The following is a 17,401-nucleotide window of genomic DNA, read 5'->3' on the forward strand; positions in this document are numbered from 1 at the left end:
AGAGAGAGACAGCGAGAGAAGGAACACAAGCAGGGAAAGTGGAAGAGGGAGAAGCAGACTCCCCTCTGGGCAGGGAGCCCAATGCGGGGCTCGATTCCAGGACCCTGGGAGCATGACCCGAGGGGAAGGCAGATGCTTAACGACTGAGCCACCTAGGCACCCCAGAGAGGTTATGGTTATTTAAGATAACAGAAAGATCAGCATATGCCAATAAAGTTCACAGTGGTTGGAGGTGGGTTGTAAAATTGGTTCTGAGCTTCCTAGCAGCTATCACAAGGAAAGTTAATTACATTAATTCACATGGTCTATGATTCAAAACACAGTTACTCAGCTCTTTCAGTTACCAAAAAAGGAATTTTTCCTTTGAATTATTTTTTCTAGATTTTATTTATTTACTTGACACACACAGAGAGCGAGAGAGAGAGAGGGAGAGAGAGAGCGCACAAGCAAGGGGAGCTGCAGGCTGAGGCAGAGGGAGAAGGGGGCTCCCGCGGGGCAGGAAGCCCTAGGTGGCGCTGAGCACGCAGGACGCCGGGGTCATGACCTGAGGCAGACGCCTAACCCACTGAACCACCCAGGCGCCCCCTTCCTTTGAATTATTAAACAACTATTGTGTGATATAAATGCCTTCAAGAATATAGTACACTACATGAAAAATGAGTTTCATTGGTCTATTTTGTATTACAACCCTTGATAATAAAGATCAGTGGATGGATTCCAAAAGGGACCAAAACAATTTTGTCTAGGTCTGAAACTTCGCATAATTTAGCTTCACTGAATGAAAATCTTACCCAGAAGAAATGACTGTCCAATAATGAGTCTTCCAAAAATATTTATCCCATATGATTAAGTTTAGATATGTATTAGGCAGTAGAGATTTCACCGCCATCATCTTTAACAGGCACCAGTAATGTCCCTTAATATTATCCCTATGTCTTTAAGGAGGATAGCTTTGACATCATTTTTTTTTATGAAAGTTCTGGAACCTTCAGGGTCACATGACTAAATAGGAAGCCATTTTAGAAGCTCAAGGAGTAGATCATGGAGCACCCTGAGGAACAGCCTCCGGACCTGTTAGAAAATGATTCCACACCAACAGTTTCAACATTAGAAGTAACCGGCTCACAAGATCCCCAAATTTCTGTCGACAACGGGGCTGAAACCGTCGGCATCCAGGGCGCCGAAAATGCCAGCTGCCAAGTCACCCAAACTGCTGTTGACCATGTCACCCAAGCGGACGCCGACGGCAGCACCCAGGCTGGTGCCACAGCTCCTCCGGAAAACTTACCAGAAGGGAAAGGTAAGGGGCCTTATTTATTTATTTATTTATTTATTTAACATCACAGGTTAAGGATATTTTGGGGGAGAAAACTGCTAAAAGTTTATTTGAACTGAGACCCTTTAGGAGAAATAAGCCGTGTCACTAGTGTCCCTGTCTGAAAGACGTACAGTGGTGGCTCTCTTGAGGAGAAGAGAGCAGCTAATTAGGTGAGAGTAGTTTGGGCGCGGATTCCAGTTGTTTAATGGTTTTTGTGTGGCGGCGTATTTGTCACCAGGCGAGGTCGTCTCGCCAAGGAACAAATCGGTCCAACCTAACGGCTTCGACGAGCAAGAGAATGTACCTCCCCTTTTACAAATATCACTGTGTACCGCTAAGACTCCCGCGGCCGCCCCGAAGGTCAATTCCCTGTAAAAGGAGTTTGTCTGGAAGCTTTGCTCAGCAAGGTCCCCACCGCGCTCAGCGCCTTTCAAGCCTCCCTGCCCTGGCACGCGGTGAACCGGCCGCCTCCTCGAGGACACCCGCGGGTCCAGTCAGGCCCCGGGCCAGGAGGCGTGGCTAGGCCGGGAGGGGCGGCGCGCGCGGCTCCTACCTGTCGCCACGCCGTCTGTCCGCAGCCCGCCTCCACGCCCGCTGCCAGTGGGCCCACTCACGCCCTCGCCGGAACCCGCCACCCGAACCCAGAGAAGAGAGGCGGGTTCCCCCCCCCGCCTCCCCCCCCCACCCCGCCGCGCAGCCTTTCCGGTCCTGGCGCGAGTGAGCGGAGCCGCGGGTGAGTCGGGGCCGGCAGAGGGTTCCCCAGCCGGGTCAGCGCCCAGCTCCCGCGCGCCGCACTTCCCTCCCCAGCCCGCCTGGACGGCGAGGCGCGAAGGCTCGGGACCCTGGGCCCCGCGGGAGGCTTTCCAGGGAAATTGGATCAGGGCCTAGGAGCTGGACTCTTCCTTGGAAGCTGAGTGCCCCTGGGATAAGGATGGAGTGGTCATTGCCTCCAAATTGCAGCCAGCGGCTATGAACTTGAGAAAATACCAATTTAGGCTTGTGCTGACTTGTGCTGCCTGGAGCATGCTGTTAGGCACCCTCCAGCTAGCTGTAATTCTAATTCCAAATCTGATTTCGCTGAAACGAGATGGAGCTGGGGATGAATGGTGGAGAGCGGTCCTGTTAGTTTAATTACTTATCAGAGTGCTTGTCTGAAAAAAAAAAAAAAGGATGCCTTTTCCTAAAAGAAATACAATACACCGGGTTCATTGGGTAAATGAAAGTAAAAGGTAAAAAATTTTACAAATAATTAAAACTCATTTCAACTAGGGTCGTCCACCTTCTCTGAAATAGTTTTGATTCTTACATTCTTTCTTAAGAGAGGAGTTGCCAGAAAGGCCTTGAAATGAACAAAAAGCCCTAGTCTTAGTTCTGCTGAAAAATCTAAAAGTTACTTCTGATCTGATAAAATCTTGCTTAGCAGCTAGTTCTTCAAATAATCTGTATTTCTGCCCCCAACCTTGTATTTGCTACTTTTCGTTCTGTTAGGCAGTGTGCCCAGCCCCAAGATTTTTATTTAATTAATTTTTTCCTTATGTTCACAGTTTCTCTCACTCTCTCTCTCTCTCTCTCTCTCTCTCTCTCTCTCTCTGTGTGTGTGTGTGTGTGTGTATATATAACTTTATATAAGCAGGAAGAGAAGAATTGACTATCACAAATAATCAAATTTCTCTCATCCTGGGTGTCTCCTTTTCCACGGCTGACCTCTCTTTTGCTTTCAATGCCTTTCTGGTAGTTTCTGAAGTCATACTAAAGGACTGGTGAATGATTTCACCATAATAGGGTCTCAGACTCACTTGCATGTGTTTTTAAAAATGGTTCCAATGCTTTTAAGTGAGATTCAAATGGTTTACTGTGTATTGGGAGTATTGGGAGCTGCGCTTAACTGGAGATTTTAATCTAATTTAAGGTATAATATTTTATAACTTGGTGTACAGCATAATGTCCTTAGAGCATAGGAAGACCTTGTCAGGTTTCATAAGTGTATATTGCTTTCTTTCCACCTTTTGAGAAAAGATTTCCTCAGAAGTGTGAGCCCAACATTCAAGTCACTTACAGATATATCCCAAATAGATGGAAAGTAAAATTAAAAATAAAGATGAACGTTGATGAGATTATTCACTGTACAGAAGTTTTGTTTTTGTTTTTTTTTTTTAAATAAAGGGATCCATCTTAAGATTCCTTTAAATAACTTTTAGGGGTATTTCAAGTAAGTGGTGGTTATAAGGATTAAATGAAATAATAGATCTAATGCACTCAGTGATGTGCCTGGCATATAGAAGGTACACAGTAAATGTTAATAATGAGTTGATTAATTGGGTTTTCTGATCTTTCATATCACCCCTTCAAGAAAGTGTCTATTCCATGAACCTAAGTGTACTCATATAGATGGCCTAGCCACAAGAACTGGACTCCTAACTTTTCTCCAAGATAGCCCAGGGCCATTGATGCTGACTTTAGAGTTGTAAAAGCTACCTGCTCTCCCATGGGCTTAATTCCTACCAATCCGTTTGGGTGAATGAAATATTAAAAATTACGCTCTTTCCTTCAAATCATCATAGAACATTTCTGCCCGTGGTTTTGGTTGATTTTGGCCTTTGGTTGGCACTCTTCCCTGCAGAGGCATGTAGTTTGCTTCGGTAGCCACCACTGAGTTGATGAATTGTGGTCCTTTACCTAAGAGTCTAAGAATATCATTAAGAAGACTAAATCTTGTTTCATAACAACTATTACTTCATTTGTTATCATGTAATTTGGACTATCCTTGGAAAGTCTGCAAATATTAGAGGGGAGATAAGGTGACTTTTAGAAATAATCAAGTTATGTCAAATAAGATACTTCAGAGCTGTGCACAAGTCATTCCAGTGAGGGTTATGGGCAAGATCTTGTATAATGTAACCAGTGCTACCAGAAGTGGTCAGCAGAGGGAGCAAGACGAGTTTTTGGTCACTTTTCTGTCGATTTTTTTGCTTTCATGAACTCAAAAACAAAGAGATGAGTAAAAGCCAGGATGAACCTCCTCACGAACTTGAGAACCAGTTTATATTGCGTCTGCCTCCGGTAAGAAACCCTTGTATCTCAGACCAAATATCTTCAGTGCATATGTATTAGCTCTGCTTGGATTCCGTGGTATTTCTATTTAAGATATGCTATAAAAACTAAGAACATTTGTTTCCCAGGAATCACACTCTATTCAACAGTCCTATCCTAGTGTGTACTCTTTTAGCAGAATTTTTTTCATCCTGTACATGCTGCCTATCATGTGGGCTGATTTCCTGGCAAACGGCTGTGACAGTGAGGGATTCAGTCACTTACCAGAGGTGCTAACAGCCTGTTCACTGGACAGCCAAGATAAGACTCTTTTAAAATCCTTTCTGTCACCTCCAAAGGGGCAGTGAGAAGGACCATCACTATTTCCTCAAGTTTATCACCATGCCAGGCTGTTGAAGCTCATCTTAACATTGTGCTAGGGTCTCTTCTCCCTTTGATACCTGCATTCAAGTTGTATTTAGTCTAAGAAAGCTATATTAAAGATGGGTTTCAGAAAGGTATTTTCCCAATTAGGGCTACTTAATATACCCAGTAAACTGCAGCTAAGCCTTTCCTTAGCAACTACAACTGAAGGGCAGCCGTGAGAGGCAGGAATGTAGAGCTAGAAGAAGGCTTTAACTGTAGCTACTAAGAAACAACACTGAGACTAGAGTCAGCCTCATCCTAACTTGTCTTACACAGTGCATGGTATGCCATGGTGCATGGCATTGTTCTTAACATTTGGCAGGTTTAAGGCTTTATTTAAGGGAGGACTGTCTGTGACATATCTCTTCTATTAGTTGCCAAGTAGACAATTCATCCTTCTGATTTTAAAACCTCCCTTCTTTTTAGGAACATGCATCTACTGTCAGGAAGATACTACATTCTAGAAGTGTTGCCATGAAGGATAAACTCAAAATTGACTTATCTTGTAAGTAGTGACTGTCCATTTACCATACATTGAACAGTAATTTATTCTGGGATTGCTATGTGCCAGACACTATACTACATACTAAGGATATGACAAAGAACAGAATATGGTCTCTGCCTTGATAGACTCTAAGAAGTCTTAAGAAGCTTTAAGTCACTTTCACAGCTTCTTACTGAGGAAAGGAAGTAGAAATTATGTAATTTGAGGTAATTATTATAGTGTGTATAAGGAAAAACATGGGGGCCAACTGTGTGATTTGTCTACTGCTGTTTGGCTTTGTGATTTCTAACTGTCCAGGGGAATGACAAATGAATACTGTTCTTTGTTTATAAAAGTGACATATCCTTCTCTCTTTTAAATAATATTTATTAGGTGTTTTAAGTACAGAGAAGTATATAAAGAAGAAAATTTAAAATGGTCTATAATATCATCACTCAGGTAGCCCTTATTAACATTTTTAAAAAGGTAATACAAGTTCATGGTTAGAAAATTCAAATAAAATAGAAGAGTTCAAAAAGAAGAGTGAAACCTCTCCTTTGCAGTGCTCCAGTGTTAATGCCAAAGATAACTAATAATAATTGTTTCTCCTTGTGTTTCCTTACAGACAAAATTTTTATGCACAATACCAACATTTAAATCATCTGTATCTTTAAAGTTACTTTAAAGAATTAAAGACACAAAAAGAATCATGTCCAACATCACTCTGCATTTTTCTTTTTCACTTACTATTAGAAGATTTCACTTGAATCTTTTTGTGTTAAAGGACATTCATGTTTGAGACATCTGGGCAGGAATCAGGGTTGTCAGTATATGAATATATATATATATATATTCCTACCATATATGGATATTGTGTAGACTAATAGCTTTGTGAAGGTAACTAGAGATTATAACTTCAGATTTACTAGCACCATTCTGGGATCAACCCTTCCTTCACTCAACCCTTCACTCGACATACCCATTTGCAATGACATAAGTGAGTGCTTATGATGGTGTCAAAATGAATGGGTTTGAATGCAGTTTGCCTTTCAGTAGGAGAATGAAACGCTTACCACTTTATCTGCATTTAGTTCACAGTGATTACAAAGAAACTTAGCTACTTTTGATCGAGTAGCATAAACATATACCCTGCCTTCTTTTCTCTGGGAAGTTACTGATTACATACACAATTCTAGCATTATGAGAAATAGTAGAGTTCGCTGAAAGACTAGTCTGTCCCACGTAAGTCTTCATTACTCAAACTCTAGGAAGCTTAAGAATGCATTGGGAAGATGTCAACTTTAGTTTTTCCTACCTCTCTTCAGCTGATGGACGTCATGCAGTTGTTGAGGTAGAAGATGTCTCACTAGCTGCAAAGGTGGTTGATTTGCCATGCGTTATTGGAAGCCTGAAAACTCTTGATAAAAAAACTTTTTATAAAACAGCAGATATTTCTCAGGTATGGACGAGTTTTCTTAATCTACTAGCTCTTACATTGTTCAAGGGATCCCTTTCTCCCTACTTTTTCTTTCAGTGCTCCTTCCCACTTGGTGAACGGCTGCTTATCATTTCTAATTCCAGCTCAATTGCACAGGAATACAATGTCATGTTCTGGTTTGGTGTTTGAGCCATAACTTTTGACTACGTAATTTTATCCAAATAGCTTTTAGATAATAAAGGTTTATGTTTGCCATTTATAATGATTTTCATCTGAAAAAATGAGGATCTGGGATCTTCTTCTGAACTTTCTGCTAGAGCAAGATGCTGTGAACTCTGGAGATTATATTTGTTCTTTTTCATCATCTTGTGATTTCTTGTTTGTCTTCTAAATCAAAATGCTAAGATATATTTGTTTTGAACATATTTCCTCTGCAGTGGTAAGCATTTGAGCTAAAACAAACAAATAAATAAAAAGAAAACCCAGAATCCATATACAGTGCTGCCGAGACAGAGAGAATGAATATGTATGTATATTAATACTTGGTTTTCTGGAAATGCCAAGTAACATTCTCCTTACTTCTGTGCTCCAGGATTTCTGGTAGTAAAAATGATCACGATTCATTACTAACCCAAGATTTGTGGCCGTAGTCAACTTCTTTATCTTTGTTAAATGTAGATGCTTGTGTGCACTGCTGATGGTGATCTCCACTCTCCTCTGCAAGAACCAGTTACCTCTACTGATCTTAAAGTAATCAGGAAAAATGAAGGTGATCTCCACTCTCCTCTGCAAGAACCAGTTACCTCTACTGATCTTAAAGTAATCAGGAAAAATGAAAGAGAGAGACAGAAAAAATATGTCTGGAAGCATGGCAGTAAGTCACCAGCCCCTTGCTCATTCTGGCTGACTACATTTATCTGCTGAATCCTAATTACTCGTGAGCCAGGGACCTGTTACCACACTTAGGTGTTTGGTTCGTTAGGCATCCAGACACTCTTAAAGGAACAGGTCATGTCATGAGCTAGTGGCTTATAGCGTGACCTTTCTCTTTATCAAATTCAGATAGATGTGTGACTACCAACAGTCATATATACATTTCACCATGTTGAATTTATTTTAGTTACTCCACCACTTAAGAATGTCAGAAAGAAAAGGTTCCGCAAAACAACAAAAAAGGTTAGTTGCATGCTACTTCTGTGTCTACTGGGTGGATTGGAAGAGGATTATGAGTGGGGAGGAAAGGGAGACAGTCAGTTGGGGATTAATTTGTTCATTCCTTTATATGTTCTATAAAGATTTATTGTGAGCTAAATGCCAGGCACTGTGTGGTAGCAGTTGGGATTCTATAGTGAACAAAAACCAGACCTGATCATTTAGGGATCTGGATGTGTCATGAATTTGAAACTTCTGCTAATGCTTTCAGTTTTCAATTGCAAGACCTAGTTTCATGGTGAACCCATCTAGAACCTGAGAATTGAGAACTGTGGTTATATTCCTAACCTTACCTCAGACTTGTAGAACCTTGGGCAAGCTACAGGATTATTGTGGCTTGGCTTCTTCTTTTTTAAATTAACTTTTGATTTTGAAATAATTGTAGGTTCACATGCAGTTATAAGAAATAAAAGAGAGATACCATGTACCCTTTATCCAGTTTTCATCATTGTAACTTTCTGCAAAACTATGGTACATTATCACAAACAGGAAATTGATATACAATTCACCAACCTTATTAAAATTTCTCCAGTTTTACTTGTACTTGTGTTTGTGTGTGTGTGTGTGTATGTTTAGTTCTGTGCAGTTTTATCCCATGTGTATGTTCGTGTATCTGCCTACACAGTCAAAATACTATGCAGTTCTGTTACCACAAGGATCCCTCATCTCACCCCTTTTTAAAAGATTTTTTAAAGACTTATTTATTTATTTTAGAGAGAGAGAATGAGTGGGGGAAAGGGCAGAGGGAGAGAATCTTCAAGCAGACCTACCGCTGAGTGTGGAGCCCGATGCGGGGTTTGATTTCAAGACCCTGAGATCATGACCCGAGCTGAAACCAAGAGTCAGACGCTCAACCGACTGAGCAACCCAGGTGCCCCATTGCCCTTTTATAGTCACACTCATCTCCCTCCTACCCCACTCCCACAATATCTAACCCCTGACAATCACTGTTATGTTCTCCATCTCTGTAATGTCATTTTCAGAATGTCATATAGATGGAGTCATACAATGTGTTACATTTAATACTGGCTTCCCCCCCCCAACTAAACATAATTCCCTTACGATCCATGCAAGTTGTTGCATGTATCAATAGTTCGTTCCTGTCATTGCTGAGTAGTATTCCATCGTACGGATGTACCACAGCTTGTTGAACTGTTCACCCATTGGAGGACATTTGAGTTGTTTGCAGTTTTTTACTATTATAAATAAAGTCCCGAGCTGGTTTTTGTGTGAACATAAGTATTTGTATCTTTGGGATAAATGCCCAGGAGTGCAATTGCTGGGTCCTCTGGTACTTGAATGTTTAGTTTTGTTTTGTTTTCAGAAGGGGGAGGGGCAGAAGGAGAGGGCGAGTGAGAATCTTTTTTTTTTTTAAGATTTATTTATTAGAGAGAGCACGTGCAGGTGGAGGAGGGAGGAGCAGAGGGAGAGGGAGAGATGCAAGCAGGCTCCTCACTAAGCGCAGAGCCTGATGCTGGGCTCCATTCCCCGACCCATGAGATCACAACCTGAGCCGAAACCAAGAGTCAGACGCTCAACTGACTGTACCACCCGGGCGCCCTGAGAGAGAGAATCTTAAGCAGGCTCCATGCCCGGTGAAGAGCCCAATGTGGGGTTTGATCCCACAACCCTAAGATCCTGATCTGAGCCAAAATCAAGAGTGAGACGCTTAACCAACTGAGCCACCCAGGTGCCCCTTGAATGTTGAGTTTTATAAGAAACTACCATACTGTTTCCAAAGTGGCTTTAACATTGTGCATTCCCACCAGCAGTGTACGTGTGATCCAGCTACTCTACATTCTCATCAGAATTAGGTGTCTGTCACTATTTTTTTTTATTTTAGCCGTTCTAATAGATGTAGTGATCTCATTGTGGTATCAGTTTGTATTTCCCTGATAGCTAATGGTGTCAAATATCTTCTCATATGTTTTTTTGCCACCCATATAGTTCACTTTAGTGAAATGTCTGTTCATGCCTTTTGCCCATTTTCTAAATGGATTTGTTATTATTGAGTTTTAAGAGTTCTTTTAATATTCCAAATACTAGTCTTTTGTCTGTAGAAATTTGTAGATGTTTGCAAATAGTTTCTCCTAGTCTATAGTTTGTCTTTTCATCTTCTCCACAGGGTCTTTCAAAGAGCAAAAGTTTTTTGTTTGGTTAAGTCCAAAGTATTGATTTTTCCTTTTAAGGATCTTCCCTTTGTGTCAAGTTTAAGTACTCTTTGCCTAGCCCAGATCCTGAAGATTTTCTATTTCTTTTTTTCTAAAGTTTAACATTTTCCATTTAAGCCTGCAGTCCATTTTTTAGCTAATTTTTGAAGGTTTTTAAAATTTATTTGAGAGAGATAGAGAGAGATTGAGAGAAAGAGTGAGGGGAGGGGCAGAGGGAGAAGCAGACTCCCCACTGAGCAGGACCCTGGGATCATGACCTGAGCTGAAGGCAGATGCTTAACCGACTGAGCTACCCAAACAGCCCTAGTTCAAGGTTCATTTTTTTTCTTGCATTTTGCATGTCCAGTTCCTCCCACTCCATTTGTTAAAAAGACTATCCTTCTGCCATTGTATTTCTTTTGCACCTTGTCAAAAATCACTTGAGCATATTTGTGCGTGTCTGTTTCTGGGTTCCCTATTCTGTTCCATCGATCTATATGTTGATCCTTCTTCTGATATCACAGTGTAGCTCTATAAGTCTTGAAATCAGCAAGACTGTTCTTTATTTTTCTTTGTCAAGATTGTTCTAGCCATTCTAGAGCCTTTACCTTTCCACATAAATTTTAGAGTATGTTTGAGGTTTAGAAAAAGTTTTCTATGTCTATAGAAAAACTTGTTGGAATTTTGGTAGGAACTGCATTAAACCTATATAGAGATCAATTTGGGGAGAACTGACAGCTTTATTGCATTGACTCTCTCACTCTATGAAGAGAGTTGCCTTGGCTTTTCTACTGTCAGTCAACAGCATGTACTGAGTGCCTACTAAATATAAAACTAAGTTAAGAATAATTTTACAATTCTTTAAGCTTTAGTGAAGGAGAACAATCATAATATAACTTCATTGTTTGTGTTTTATTTCGTAGCTCCCTGATTTCAAATCAACTGAAGAAATCAGCTTTCCGGAGGTAGAGCAATCATAATATAACTTTATTGTTGACCCTTGGTGGGTTTTATTTCATTGCTTATTACTTTCAGGTACAAAGAAACCATAAAGGTTACTTTTAAGCCTGCCTTTTCATCTCTAACTGCTGCTGCCATGCACAGACACTGAATTTGATTCATTTAAAAATGGATTCATTGTTTAATGTGTGATACCTCCTAGAGGAAAAGATACAATTCGGCTAGTGACTCTGTATTCTAATCTGCTTTTTTTTTTTCCCTCTGGTACTTATTTTAAAAGCCATTTCTTGGAAGCCAGGGTTCACTTTTACCAGCAGTTGTTTGCAATTGCTTATTCCCCCTCAAAGTTCTAATTTCTATTTGTGGCATGACGAATTGGTTGCTGTGGAGATAATTGTCTAAAATTGGATTTAAGGGAGAACATGTAGCTAAGACCCAGTTTTTATAGGAAAATCTTTAATAATAAAGATGTGGAGAAGTGAACCTTGGGAATTTGGATCTTTAGACCAAATTACTGTTAAATAACAAATAAGGAATTGTAGTTCTTTGCCAACATAGGTCAGGGCAAATAATTAATAACCGAGACCCAAGGCTTGTGCCTCTGAGAGAGGTCTTTAACACAGAGTTGCAGATTGAAAAGATTAAATGTCTCAAGTAATATGTTTGAATGGGGAAAAAAATAAGTTTACTGTACAAAAACCTAGACCCTGGTCAAAGATTCCTTCATAAATAGCATTATTTAAAGTTGAAATTTGGTTGTATGCATGTTGAAGAGACCGAATTATTTGAATTTATTTGTATGTAGGAAGAGGGCATTCCTGCAAAAGACAGGGTGGTAAATGACCTTACTGGTATTCCCCCTTCCCCCACTTTGGTTGAGTACATCGAGTCTCCCGATGTGGAAAAGGAAGTGAAAAGACTCCTGTGTTCAGATGGTGAAGCTGTCAGTGCTCGTATCCTTTTATACTAAATATTTTCCATGTAGTCTCTTCCACCCCACATGCACTTGCTGACCAAGCCCTCACTTCTGGTATTCGTGTGCGAATTGTGATGTGTGGAACTTAAGATTTTTTGGAGGTGTTATTTCCTAGCTAGGAACAGTAAATTCACATGATAGAAATGTATTTACCTGTGTGACTCAGTATAAGATACTTCTTCATACTAGGAATTCAGATACAAATGGCCTGAAGTTGGACTAGATTAAATAGCATTTTCAGCTGGAGAGCCTCTTCCCTTTCAACTGGGCCTTCTCCTTTCTTTCTGCTTGTTCCTTGACTGACCCACCTTTCAGGATGGGAAGTAATTGGTGAAGATGAAACCAAGGAAATAGAGAGTCAAGGCTCTATCCCAGGCTTTGCAATATCCTCAGGAATGAGTGACTATAAGCAGGCTCGTATCTCATCAGGTATGTCTATAAAAGCGAAACAAGAGCTTCAGAAAGCGCAGGTGTTGACTGTGTGAAAGGCCAGTCTCCATAGACTTACAGGCCAATCACAGAAAAAAGGAGGCCTTTGCCCCCCTTTCCTCTTATTGGTCCCTCAGTGCTTCAGGGGTTTTAGATTGGTGTTCTAATCTCCCACCCATCCCTGGTATCCTAAATTCCCAGAGGCCCTTTGATACTCTAAATGTCCTGATCATTTTTTTTAAAGATTTTATTTATTTATTTGAGAGAGAGAATGAGAGAGAGAGCACATGAGAGGGGGGAGGGTCAGAGGGAGAAGCAGACTCTCTGCCGAGCAGGGAGCCCGATGCGGGACTCGATCCCAGGACTCCAGGATCATGACCTGAGCCGAAGGCAGTCGCTTAACCAACTGAGCCACCCTGGCGCCCCTAAATGTCCTGATCATTGAATGCATGAATGAATGTTAGTGTTTTGCATTTTCTGTCATTGTTCTAGGAAGGGGATAATCTTCCATCAAGAGAATTATTTATAAAATGCATCGGTTGAGTGAATTTGAGGGGAGGGAGTATAACTGCAGCTAGAGTGGGAGTCATCTGAAGATTCATAGAGTTTTATCCTTCTCTTCCTTAAAACCAATAGACTTTGGTATGCTTCAGGAGATGTTCAGTGATTCTAGCAGTAACAGTGATGAGGAGGAGGAGGACGAGGAGGACGAGGAGGACGAGGAGGACGAGGAGGATGACTATGATGATGAGTACGAAGTTGAGGAAGAGGAGGACGATTATTATGAAGAGGATCTGGAAAGGGCGCTACAGGCCAAGTTCTTTGCATCTGGCCAGTATGAGGCAAAGGAAGGAGCCAGTTCAATAGGTAGGTTACAGAGGAAAACCAAAGGGGTGGCACAGAGTGGGTGGCAGTGCTGAAGATGGACTCTAAACATGTGTTAGATGCAAGGCTAAGTTTGAGAAGTTATTGCTGAGATGTGTAGTGGAGTTTTAGTTGATTTTGATCTCAGTCCACCAGTTTAGGCTATATGTTTAGATAAAATTTCTGTCTATCTCCGTTAGTCATGGATATTCAGAAGCAGATTCATTACATGGAGAAAAAGCTCCAAGAGATTCGATGCAAAGCACAAAGACAGAGGCATCTCTTAATGAAAGTGGAAAACCTGATGCTCAAGGTAAAGTCCTGTTGGCTGGGATAAAGATATCTTGAAATCTTACTTTCAAAATCCCATCTTTGTGTTTCTACTCATGTTATGTCTGTGCGGCATTCTTATTCATTTGCACACCTAAAACAACCTTTTAGAAACCCCTAATAGAACATAACCCTATTCCTTTTACCTGAGTAATTTTGATCATCTCGCATAAGCAATTTTGGGAAGAGACCCGGAGACCTGAGATGATAACTACCGATATTGAGCATTTGTTATGTGAAAGGCACATAAAGAGCTAACCATTTTCCATGTATCATCTCATTTCATCCTTGCATTCCTGAAATACAGGTACTGTCACTAGTCCTAGTTTATAGATAAGGAATTGGAAATTCAAAGAGGTTAAGTAACTTGCTGAAGACCACAGTAAGTGGTAAGACATAGATTAAGTCCTGTTGTTTGTACCAAAATATATTCATCGCAGTGAAAGAAAATTAACTAAATTCATTTTTAAATGTTATGATGCATGCCTTAACAGGAATAATTATCTTGCTTTATTTTTGTTAACACATATTTCAACCAAAGGAAAATTTATGTTTAGACTATGTTTGCATCCTTTTTTATAGTGAGGGAAATTCTGAAGAATCTGGAAAATTCCTTGCCAGATTTCATTTTTTGGAGAGCTGTAGTCATCAAAATGGAGCAACGTGACACAGAACTGTACCTCTTTAGAGTGTTGTCCTTTAGAATAACCAAGTGAGATGATAGATGTGGACACACTTTGGAAGATACAGCTGTATGGTATTATTATGATGTTGCATGAAGTACTATTTGGGAATAGTACTATTCTGCCCTAGTGCAGGGAAATGAATGAGTCAGCATCAAATTCCAAGCCAGTTTTTTAAATAGTTCACCACAGTCAAAGGATTTGTGCTAAAACTAAAAAAAAGGTGCCATGAAGGCACTCCAACCATTTATTTTAGGGCAAGAAAAAAAATGCTGTGTGTAGGGTTATAAAATCCAATCAGATGGTTCTGTAGTTAAGGGGTACAAGTTGTTAGACTCTAAATCCTTTAAAAAGAGTGCTCTTGTGTTACAACTGACCATTTTCTTAACAAATTATTTGCCGAACTCTTTGTTTCGCTTGGTTCTCTTTTCCCTTGAAACTCAGCATTCATCATTTATGCAATTTGTTTTCCAGAGTCATTTACAGTCTGTCCTGGAGCAGCTTAAGTTACAGGAAATACAAAAAAATGAGCAGGTGAGAAGTGTGTTTTCAAACCACCCGGGAAACATTTGATACAAAGACTTCCCCACCCCCACCCCCAGGGTCATTTCTGGCCGCTCCTGTCACAGGAGGAGTAGTGGCCAAATCTTCTAAACGAAGGGTAGCAGGTCGGAACAAGGTTTTTGTGAAAATTCACTCATTCAACAGATATCAAATGTGTATTAAGTGAAAAGCACAAGCTGTACAGACGGCGTTGAATAAGACAGAGCGCTTGTCCTCATGGAGCTAACTGTCTAGCACAGAAGACTGGCAGTGAACAAATTATCAGACAGACCTAAATGTGCAGATCGTGAAGAAGTGCTGTGAGGGAGGAAGAAAAAAAACTCCGTGGTTCTATTTGAGTAAACAGAGTCGTGCATTAAATTGAATTAAATTAAAATGATCGGCCTTTCTGAGAAAGTGATATTTCAGCTTTGACCTACAGGATAAGTCCAGGTAAAGAGGGAATGGAGAGCCTCTTGGGTGAAGCATATGCCAAGTCCCACACTGGGAAAGAACTTGGCCTCTTGGAGGACCTCTGGAGTATTTAAAGCAAGGAAGAGAGTGACTTAACATGAGGTTGCCGAAGTAGGCAGAGGCCATAGCATATGGTCCCTTGCAGGCCATGGTGAGGAGGATGGGTTTTCGTGTGAAGTGTGGTGGGAAACCCATGAAGAGTTTTAAGTGGGAGAGTCACATTTACACTTGATCCTAGCTGAAAGGCCGAGAAGCGATAGGAGGGTCACATTTAATTTAAGCTTTTTAAAGAACACGCTGATTATTATCGGGATGGATTATGGGGGGGCAGGACTAGAGGCAGGGAGACCACTTAGGAGGCTGTGTGGTGGTCTCTCATAAGAGGTGGTGACAACTTGAACTAAGGTGGTGGTGGTGGATATGGGAAGAATATAATATTTTTTAACAGCAATAAAGTTTCTATGACAGCTTTGTTGAGATATAATGCACATACCACACATTTAAATTGTACGGTTCAGTGGCTTTTAGTATATTCACAGAATCGTGCAGCCATCACCACAATCAATTTTAGAACATTTTCATCACCCCAGAAAGAAACCTGTACTCATTAGCAGCCACTCCCCATTTCTTCTGGATTCCCCCCACCTGCCGGACCTAGGCAACCACAAATGTACTTTCTACTCATCTATTGTCCCTATTCTGCTTATTTTATCTAAAAGGAAACACATAATATGTGGTCTTTTGTATCTGGTTCTTTCTCTTAGCGTAATGTTTTCAAATTTAATCTATGTTGTGGCATGTATCAGTAGTTTATTCCATTTTGTGGGTGAATAATATTCTAGTATTCCATGGTGTGTGTGTGTGTGTGTGTGTGTGTGTGTGTGTGTGTGTGTGTGTGTGTACATACCATACCACACATACCATGTTTTGTTTATCCATTCATCCATCGATGGACAGTTGGGTGGTGTCCCCTTTTTAGCTATCATGAATAATGCTGCCACAAACATTGATAGAGAATGTATTTTAAAAATAGAATTGATGGGACTTGGGTCAATTAGTGGGTGTTGAAGGAAGTGTTAAGGATGCATGCCAGATTTCTAACTTGAACAACTGTATTATTTAAAGCCACAAGAGATTGAGCAGAGTGCAAAGAGAAGAGGGTAACCTGGGATAAGTGAGGGTCAAGTAACTGTACGGAAAACGTATGCTGACTTCAGCCCTAGAAAATTGAGGGTAACAGTTTTAAAGGAACCGGAGGTCATATGCTGATGGGCTTAGCTTGAGGCTCTGAAGGTAGAGACACCATCCCTCATCCCCACTGCGCATGCCAGCAAGGCGAGGGGAATTCTTCCATATATTCCCTTCCCCTCAGCAGATCACTTACCAAGTACTGCTTATAAACAACCATGTGAACAATTAGTGCCAAATTGCTTTAGCACCCACCAAAGTCTTTGTTTTCATCCACATAAATAGTATTGGGGAAGTGCCATTTTCAACACAGAAATGTAGCTGTAAACTTGATTCACCCACAGTCCTTTATGTTAGCTCATTTAGTCAGCGTAGATGGATGCCTGCCTTAAGCTAGGTTCTGCAGGGAGGTACATACAAAATGCTTACCACCCAAGTCTCTGTGTCCATCTGGGGAGAGATCCATGAGAGGGACAGGAATTTAAAGGAATGAGGGCTCACTTTTGTCCATAGAGAATAGGGAAAGACTTCATGGAGAAATGGTGTTTGGCTGGAGCCTTCAAAGGTGGGCAGGGTTTTAATAAGGGTATAGGGAAAGGAGGGCGTTCTATATAGAAAGCACAGTGGCTCAGAGGTGCTGTGGACAGGCTAGAGTTGAGACTTTAGGCATAGGGCATAATGAGCCATCAAAGCTTTTCTACCCAGGGAGTAACTCAGGAAGACTTCTCTGCCAGCAGTAGGTAGGAGAAATTTAAGAGTGGAGAGAGACTAGAGGAAGATCCAAGTGATAGAAGGAATCAGAGCTTAGCAATTGATTGGATTTATGGGGCAAAAAGGAGAACAAAGAGGAGTCCAAAGCCTGAGCACCTGGAAAATGGTATGGCACTAACAGAAGA

At 40.9% G+C, this 17,401-nt stretch overlaps 1 protein-coding gene across 3 annotated transcripts in view; it reads left to right on the forward strand.

Moving 5' to 3' along the window:
- The first annotated feature begins 1,041 nt into the window (after nucleotides 1-1,041).
- TAF7L (TATA-box binding protein associated factor 7 like) overlaps nucleotides 1,042-17,401 on the forward strand; it is a 35,264-nt gene continuing 18,904 nt past the window's right edge. For 2 of the 3 annotated variants that reach the window (XR_003522712.1, XM_027609092.1), the window contains exons 1-12: nucleotides 1,042-1,300; nucleotides 4,311-4,378; nucleotides 5,201-5,279; nucleotides 6,584-6,717; nucleotides 7,375-7,570; nucleotides 7,817-7,872; nucleotides 10,982-11,023; nucleotides 11,824-11,971; nucleotides 12,310-12,423; nucleotides 13,060-13,290; nucleotides 13,488-13,600; nucleotides 14,775-14,834. Coding sequence is in view for 2 of the 3 variants with exons in the window: in XM_027609092.1 (XP_027464893.1) it covers nucleotides 1,042-1,300; nucleotides 4,311-4,378; nucleotides 5,201-5,279; nucleotides 6,584-6,717; nucleotides 7,375-7,570; nucleotides 7,817-7,872; nucleotides 10,982-11,023; nucleotides 11,824-11,971; nucleotides 12,310-12,423; nucleotides 13,060-13,290; nucleotides 13,488-13,600; nucleotides 14,775-14,834 (1,500 nt within the window). In the remaining variant the exon portion in view is untranslated. Of the gene's footprint in view, nucleotides 1,301-1,971; nucleotides 2,052-4,310; nucleotides 4,379-5,200; nucleotides 5,280-6,583; nucleotides 6,718-7,374; nucleotides 7,571-7,816; nucleotides 7,873-10,981; nucleotides 11,024-11,823; nucleotides 11,972-12,309; nucleotides 12,424-13,059; nucleotides 13,291-13,487; nucleotides 13,601-14,774; nucleotides 14,835-17,401 lie in introns of those variants that run through there. The other variant, XM_027609093.1, reaches the window with a different exon arrangement.

This window comes from Zalophus californianus, chromosome X, assembly GCF_009762305.2.
Source record: "Zalophus californianus isolate mZalCal1 chromosome X, mZalCal1.pri.v2, whole genome shotgun sequence".
Taxonomy (NCBI): Eukaryota; Metazoa; Chordata; class Mammalia; order Carnivora; family Otariidae; genus Zalophus; species Zalophus californianus.